General features: G+C 44.7%; 1 protein-coding gene across 1 annotated transcript; it reads right to left on the bottom strand.

Annotated features, from left to right (window-relative positions):
- Window positions 1–266: 266 nt before the first annotated feature.
- On the bottom strand, window positions 267–1,691 carry LOC139301175 (apelin receptor B-like). The gene has a single exon (XM_070924495.1). It carries the CDS (start codon window positions 1,617–1,619, stop codon window positions 549–551), a length of 1,071 nt encoding a protein of 356 aa, XP_070780596.1. The 5' UTR covers window positions 1,620–1,691; the 3' UTR covers window positions 267–548.
- Between the last annotated feature and the right edge of the window lie 6,304 nt (window positions 1,692–7,995).

The following is a 7,995-nucleotide window of genomic DNA, read 5'->3' as shown; positions in this document are numbered from 1 at the left end:
ACACACACACACACACGTACGCGACACTGCCGGCTGTGATGTGCAGATACTATGGACCGAGCTGGAGAGCGGGGTCGTCTGGTAGAAATCACACCTCAAGTGCTTACAAATGAAAACAAGAACAGCAGTGGCAAATGCACGAGTAATACACTTCTCTGGGACTCAGAGTTCAAAGTCAGTATTTTGCATGAAGTCCACAAGAGAACCAAGAGAAACACATGAGCATGTGGTTCTCTTGAAATACATTCCACCCCCACCCCCCCTCCCAAAAAAAGTCTGGTTCATGCTTGGTCCCTTGTATTAAGTAGTTCAGTTTTGCTGCCTCGCTACTGAATGTGAGGCTCGAGTTGGTCAGACCCCAAAACCACAAGCCTAACTGTCGTCTTCAGGCAAACGCCTACAGCAGTCCGCAGAGTCACATAGGAGCAAAGGTGACGCCCTGAAACTGACTGCAGACGAAGCACCCAGCGTTGCAAAGTTTTGATTTACCTGCATTGTCCTGCATTGTTCACCTCTTCCCCAGCATGCATCTGGGCCCTGAGCTGCCGTCACACCTTCGTGGCCAGAGACTGAGCCTCTGTCTTCTGAGAGGACAGCGAGCTGGCGGGGCTTGCATGCAAAGACTTCTTCAGGTTGAGTAGGCACAGACACTGGGATCTGAAGCGCAGGTCGAAGAAGGCATAGAGAAAGGGGTTGAGGCAGCTGTTGACGTAGGCCAGACAGGTGGCGTACGGGTGGGCGAGCAGCAGGAAGCGCAGGAAGGCACAGGTGGCAGGAAACAAGTCCAGGTAGGACAGGGCGTCAGCGCTCTTCACGACGTGGAAGGGCATCCAGCAGGCGGCGAACACCACTACCAGCGTGGTGATGATCTTCAGCAGCCTCCTCTTACGCTGGTCCTCTTTGCGCAGAGTGTTGAAGTGGCGGGTGACGGTGCAGCCGATGAAGCCGTAGCACACCATCATCGCCAGGAAAGGCAGCAGAAAGCCCAGAGCTGAGGAGGAGATGCTGAGACCAGCGATCCACAGGTTCTCTTGCTCTTTGTTTGTCACCACCAGGCTGAAGTCCATGGCGCAGGATGTGCGGTTGCTTGTTGGATCATATTTGGTGGTGCGGAAGATCAGAGTCGGGGCAGCCAGGAGACCAGACAGCAGCCAGATGGCCGTCAGGCAGGCCTGCGTGTGGCCACGGGTGCGCAGCTGGGTGCTGGACAAGGAGTGGACGATGGCCAGGTAGCGGTCGAAGCTCATGCAGGTGAGGCAGAAGACGCTGGCGTACATGTTGAGCAGGACCACGTAGCTGCTGATCTTACAGAGGGCCACTCCGAAGGGCCAGTGGTAGCCCATGGCTGTGTAGACGGCCCACAGAGGCAGAGTGACCACGAAGGTGAGGTCAGCCAGGGCCAGGTTGCCAATGTAGACGTCAGCAGCTCGCCGCTTACCCTGGGCCCTCCACACGGTGAAGATGACCACCCCATTTCCAGAGAGGCCGAGGATGAAAATAAGCATGTATAGCACCGGGATGACGGAGTACGACGGCGTCCACTCAGAATAGTCACACATGGTGGAGTTTTCTGTCTCCTCGTAGTCGTAGTACTCATAGGGACCTTCAGTTGGCTCCATTCTCTCTCTTCTCTTCTTATCCTTTTTGTTAAAAAGAAGAAAAATCTATGTTTGGTGCAGATAGATCCACAGTCGTTGTCAGCACACTGAGGTCTGTTGCTACATGTGAATTCTGCCCACCCTTATATACCCCACCCAGACTTGTGCCCTCCCAGGACGCCCCCTCCTCCCCTCCCACTGCCCTCCTCCTCTCTGCTGAAGAACATGCTCTTTTACTGCGTACACGCCCACCTTTCTCTCCATTCATTTGATTTGTACCTCACTACATAATGTAGAGTGGAGTCACTTTAATACATGTGTAATGGGCTGAAATGCTTGTGCTTTCATTTTTAGGAAATCCCTTATTTTTCCTCACTTTTCATGCACAAAATATGGGCGACAGGAATTTTTCTCTTGGGGCTAGATGAAACTCTGTCCAAAGTATTCATCATGTATCTGTTTTCTAACTTGCCACATATATAATTACAACACATGTTTGGACAGTAGCCCAAGAGTCAGGCCCGGGCATGACAAGTTTCATGAAGCACTTAATTTCAATATCAATTGAGAGTCCTTCTGGCACTGGAGCACTCTGCTGAGATGCGAATAGGCTGCACTATTTACATCTGTATGTCTGTGTTTTTCATGTCTGCACATGCTCGAACAAGTTGAACCACAAAATAAAGATGTGTTGAGCTTTAATGGACTGTAGGTTAAACAAACAAAACTTTGACCTCAGGCCTTTAATTGAAAATATACAATAATACCAAGCATTAATACAAAGCTAAAATACTCACAAACATGTCAAATAGCCGTCAGTTAAAGTACTGAATGTTTTTTTTCATTTTCAAGTTTTTAAGACAAACTGACAAGATTTAATATTAGTGAAATTTAGGTGAGACAGATTTTTTCAAATCAAACTCTGTATTTTCTTAATACTGCGTTTCTATAAGAAGACATAATAATAATTATCATAATTATCGTCATACATTTAGGTATCACTTTTCAAAGGAATGTTTAGAAGTGCCTAATAAACAACAAAAATTACATTAATTAAGAGCAGAATTAGTATATGATATGAAAATATAAATACCAAAAATAACAGATCTAACATGTATTTATATAAAAGTCCTGGCTTTGGTTTTATTATCAAAACCTTAAAATCAGTTCTAAAGCTCAAATGCATCCTGTGAAGAAAAGCAAAACTGGGAGCAAAATAATGTAATATGGTATATCTTCATCACTGCCTGCATTTGTGCATGTTTTGGACTTTTTGTCGATTTTTTTTAGATTCTCATAATAATATGATGCATTGCTGTAGATTAAACTACCCAACAGTATATAAAGTAGCTAGAATTAGCTCAGTCTTAAACATCTGCAGCTGTAAAACGCATCATACACATTAATGCAGCAGTAATATTAATCCACACACATCATATATCATAGTAAAATACTTTGAGTACTTTTACTTTTCCAGTGAATTTGGCTGGAAATACTTGTACTTAAGTAAGGTTTTGAATGCAGGACTTTTACTCGCAGTGGAGTATTTTCACAGTGTGGTGTTAGTACTTTTACATAATCAGACTTAAATAATCTGAATACTTCATCCAGCACTGAAAATTATGCACAAGACGTCCAGAATATTTCTATATGATTGAATGGTGCAACCATAAAAATACATGAAATCTTGAACATTTAACTTCAACGTAGTGTTGTAACAAGCTGATGCTGAATATATATGTGATGCTTTTAGACAGTTTGGATTTCAATGATTTTTTCCAACTTTAAAGCTACTTAAGGGGAAAGAAAAGGGGAAAATGTAAAGAGGATAAACACTCTTCCTCCTTCTTCTTCCTCTTCTTCTGCTGTCCCTTGGGTGTATTTGTTGGCCCAGGTGGGACGACTCAGTCTTCAGCCTGCTCCGTCTCTCAGCAGAGAGGCAGCAGAGAGGCAGCAGTGGCGCCGGGGCACCGACCTTTAGACACAACTACTGTATCACTCAACAATCTTTTCCTCCACCCCTCCATCTCTGCCTCCTCTCCCCTCCCCGCTCATCTCCGCCTTCCCCTTATTATGAAGATGAGGACTGATTCCCGTCTCCTCTGCTTTTACCAACGTCATTTACTCTCAGAGATCTGTTTGTTGTTGCCAAATTATTGTGATGCAAGCTTGTGGTATTTGATAATCAAACTGATGTGATTGTGTTTGTGTGCCTCCAAATAAACTCTGTCCCCTCCCTCTCTCTCTCTCTTGCACTCTCTCTGACTGATTGTCCGTCCAGCTCTTTGTCCGTCCGGCAGAACAGGAAAAAAGCAGAGTGAAGTGAATCAAAGCAAGCTTCCTATCTGCACTCTGGAGGGACTGAGGTCTGTTTTTAGCTGACAGGGATGTGAATATACAGTTAAATAAAACATCAGGCCTTGATGAATACATCAATCCACCCACTCACTTTTCCGAAAAATCCCCTCACCAGCCTTCATGGAGCAGTCTTACAAAGACGGGATAAGAAACACAGAATACAAGAAGTGAAGTCTGCTGCAGATAAAGATAGATTTTTGTGAATCTGATGTGTTGCACAACAAAAATCCCAATTCCTTCTATTTTTAACCTTTAGGAGTGACAAGTTCCAATTGGACTGAGCTTAAACCTCCTTGAGGAGCATCCATCTCTCCCCTCAGCATACCAGTGACCCTGTTTCCACAACATTCAGCTCATGTTTTTCCTCTTAATAGCCCACCTGTGTCTCGAATCGATTGTTGTTATTGTTGGTGCTGTCCTCTCATGTGTGGCCTTGTGCTGTAAACCACACACCATGAAGGCACCCAGACATCCCTCGTGTTTTGCTTTGCCCTCTTATTCAACCACACCAAGGCGCTTCATCCATCCTTCATCCTTGCCCCTCATTCGACTGTCATCCATCAGAGATGAGTCAGTAACAGACAGCATATCCGGGGGATATAGAAAAGGATGAGCACTTGCTTCTCAAAATATACACAAGGGCAGAGAGACACACAAACACACGCCACAGAGGCTGTCTGTCAGCAGAACGCCCCTTTGATCTTTTATCGTGACCTTGTGTGTTTGCGTGTGTGTGAGCCTGTTTCTGGAGATACTCACAGCGCCAAAAAAGCATGAGGTGTGTGTTCTTGTTGTTTAGGTGTGTGTGAGGGTCGGTGGGGGTCCGACAGTTGTTTGATGTGTGTGTGTGTTAAGCTGTCATGAACCACATGCATGGGCCCCCACTGTGCTGAGACAGCTGGTTCCTCAAGGCTTCACTTGCGATCTGACCAACTCTTGGATCAGACTAGAGTTCTTCTGAAAATTCATGATATCACACGTCTGACCTGATAGCAGCCTGACAGCCACAATGACAAACAATCCCTCGGGCAAATACTGAGTCATCATTTCCAGTTACTTTACCAATCACATCAACAGTCTGATCTGCACTTTTAATTATCCGAATGCTGTCAAAGCTGACACTTCCAGCACGGCTGGAAGGCTTGAACATTTGGGCGTCGTTACCGCCTGCTCCACTTGTCTCTCCTCCCTTTACTCTTTTCAGCACAGACGATGAGGTGATTGACACCAGCTTGTTAGACACAAAGGCCACCAGGATGGGAGAGGTTAACGCCTTTTCTTACTGTTCCACTGAAGACTAATGTGGCTTCAGCTAGAGGTTTACAGCTGTTTGCATGGGCAAAACAGTTCTGAACTTGTCTGTGAGGTGTCTGAAAGTGACAGACCAGTATTTTTTACTCCATCTGGCACAGGACAGGACAGCAGGGCAGGGAAAATGGGACTGCTAGGTAGGTAAATGGCTTGGCACAACAACAGCCTAAAGGGGGGTGCAGACCAAAAACAGCCATGCTTAAAGCAACATAAGGCTGCGTTGATGGGGGCATGCAGCTTCAGGTAATGGTGAGATGTGGAATACAGTCCAGCGGCACATCCATGAATTTCAAGGTTTATCAGCTCTGACAGATTATTTTGTAACTTTGGAAACCTGTCACGTTGCCTTATGGCAAAAGTTGAGCCTGGTTCAACTTGCTGGAGCCCCCGCTGAGCAGACAGACTGGCTTCATTCAAATGAATGAGAGGGCTCAAGTCGGGTTGTCTGTCTGGGTTGACGGATGTATTCCAGATTTGATGATCAGTGCAGCATGATTCTCACCCCAAACTGGCCCAAAGTCCTTACTCCAGATATCCATATACTGGTATGGGCCGCATCTGTCTCACATTTGGTCGCCTGGTGCCAAAGCACAGATGTGAACTGACACTAAATCTGTTGGACGGCCCTGTCAGTCTACCATGATTCTGGTAATGAGTAGTGAATCTGAAAAAATATCTACTGCTTTTTCTTCTTCTTCTTCATCCATTCTTGTCCCCATGGCTTCTCCTGTTCAGGGTCATGACATATGATATGTTGATTATTGAGAAGAAAAGGGTCCGGGTCCAACTTATTGCCCCACCACCCCTCTGATGGACCTTTTGAAAGGTCAGGAAGCAGCCATGGTGCAGTCTTCTTGTATCTTTATGATAACAGTGCACTGTCTTGACCCCAGTTCACAAGGTGTTTTCATGACCTCCCAGCCCTGATGACCCCTCTGCACTGCAGCCCCTCAGACATCCAGAGCAGCAGCAGCTAACCCACACATGGACGTCCAATTTCTGTTTTCTGTTTGTAGGCCAGTCGACCGGGGGACTCTGTTGATATGAATCTTCCTGCCTTCAACATGTTGTCGTCCACTCAGCCAGTGGCAGCTGAACAGAAATATTTATCATGTATAACTGTGAGGACAGGAGAGGGAAATCCCACAGTTTTCACGAAAAGGTAAAAATAGCTCAGGCTTGCACTCAGGGTCACCAGTGAAAATGTAACTGTTGGAGAAAGGCGGGGCGCCTCCTCGCCTCTTATGCAGGACAGCTGAGACGAGTTTAAATCAGAAGGAACAAAAGGGAGAGGTTCATTTACCATTTATAGAAGCAGTGAGGTAAAGCTGCTGCTGCATGGCATGTCAACTGTGGTTTGTTTACACGGACAAAGAGTTGTATCAGTGTTTGTTTTCACTTCCTGTCCTGAAGATTACATTATAATATTTGTATAGAACTCACTGTAATTATAAAACTGGTCATGTCAAGTACGTTCATTATTATTTTGTGTTGTTTTAAAGTCTTGCAATCGTTGTAAGCACCAACTTTGTAGTTAGTTATCAGTGTGTAGCTGTGTAGGACCACAAGCTTTAAACAACCTGTCCCCTGAGAGGTGCGGTGTGTTTACTTCTTGTTGTACTTTCGTGATATTGAAATGAAATGTCTGAAATGTTTATGTGACCTGCTAAAATGTAATGTGACAGTCACAGAAGCACAGCAAAAGACAGTTGCAAAGCAATATCTAGCAATACCTAAAGTTTGCTAACGTTAGCCACCATAAGCTACTGGTCATATCAGACCAAGTAAGGCTGTAGCTACAAAACACCTCGGTGTATATGAGCAACGATGCATTTTATATTTATTTCAACTTTCACAAAGCATCCTTTCAAAAGACTTTTACACTAAGTCTGTGAATCTGTCAGAACTTGATGCAACTTTGTGGTAATTTTGAGGCCATAGTTAGTGGATGTAAAATCGTGTGAAACAGCGATGGGTCAGAGTACAAAAGGCAGTCTCAAAACTGTGTGAGTTATTCTAAAAGCACTGCAGGATTTACAAAGCTTTCAAATCTTTTATCCTTCACATGTAACACGAACTGTTTTATAGATTTTTATGGCTGTCCGATCTTCACAGAGTTTTGAAACACGAGCTTTCAGTTTAGTTTCAAGGTTGAGAGATGTACACACACAGACACACACGTGCACAAAACAAACTCCACAATCTGACAAGTTCACACACTATGTAACACCCATGACTACGCTGGATGCAATACAATAAGCTATTGTAACCGCAAACCAAAGGTCTTGACGCCCATATGCTTTTGTCATTAGTTAGTACTCAGGCTATGAGGTCACTCACATGCATCCCTTACTCTCTCTCTCAAGCACACACACACACACACACACACACACACACACACACACACACACACACACACACACACACACACAGTTGTGTTTCCATCACTTCAGAGGATATTACATGACTTATTTCCTGGAGACTAACACGAACCATAACCCTTATCCTAACCTAAACCTAAACATTCAACCAAGTCCTCACCCTAAAATTGTAAATAATGATTTACATTATCTTTTGGGGAAGAAAGGCAAGTCCCCACAATGCATCTGTGTATACAGATTTATGTCCCCATAACATGAGCCATACATGTCCCCACACACACACACACACACACACACACACACACACACACACACACACACACAATGCAAAAGTGAATATTAATGCA

This window comes from Enoplosus armatus, chromosome 18 (genome assembly GCF_043641665.1).
Source record: "Enoplosus armatus isolate fEnoArm2 chromosome 18, fEnoArm2.hap1, whole genome shotgun sequence".
Taxonomy (NCBI): domain Eukaryota; kingdom Metazoa; phylum Chordata; class Actinopteri; order Centrarchiformes; family Enoplosidae; genus Enoplosus; species Enoplosus armatus.
Note: the sequence above shows the minus strand (reverse complement) of the source record. Positions and strands in the feature narration are given on the sequence as shown.

Excerpts from the sequence above, each read along its gene's own strand:
- LOC139301175 (XM_070924495.1), bottom strand. The coding sequence starts at position 1,619 with ATGGAGCCAACTGAAGGTCCCTATGAGTACTACGACTACGAGGAGACA.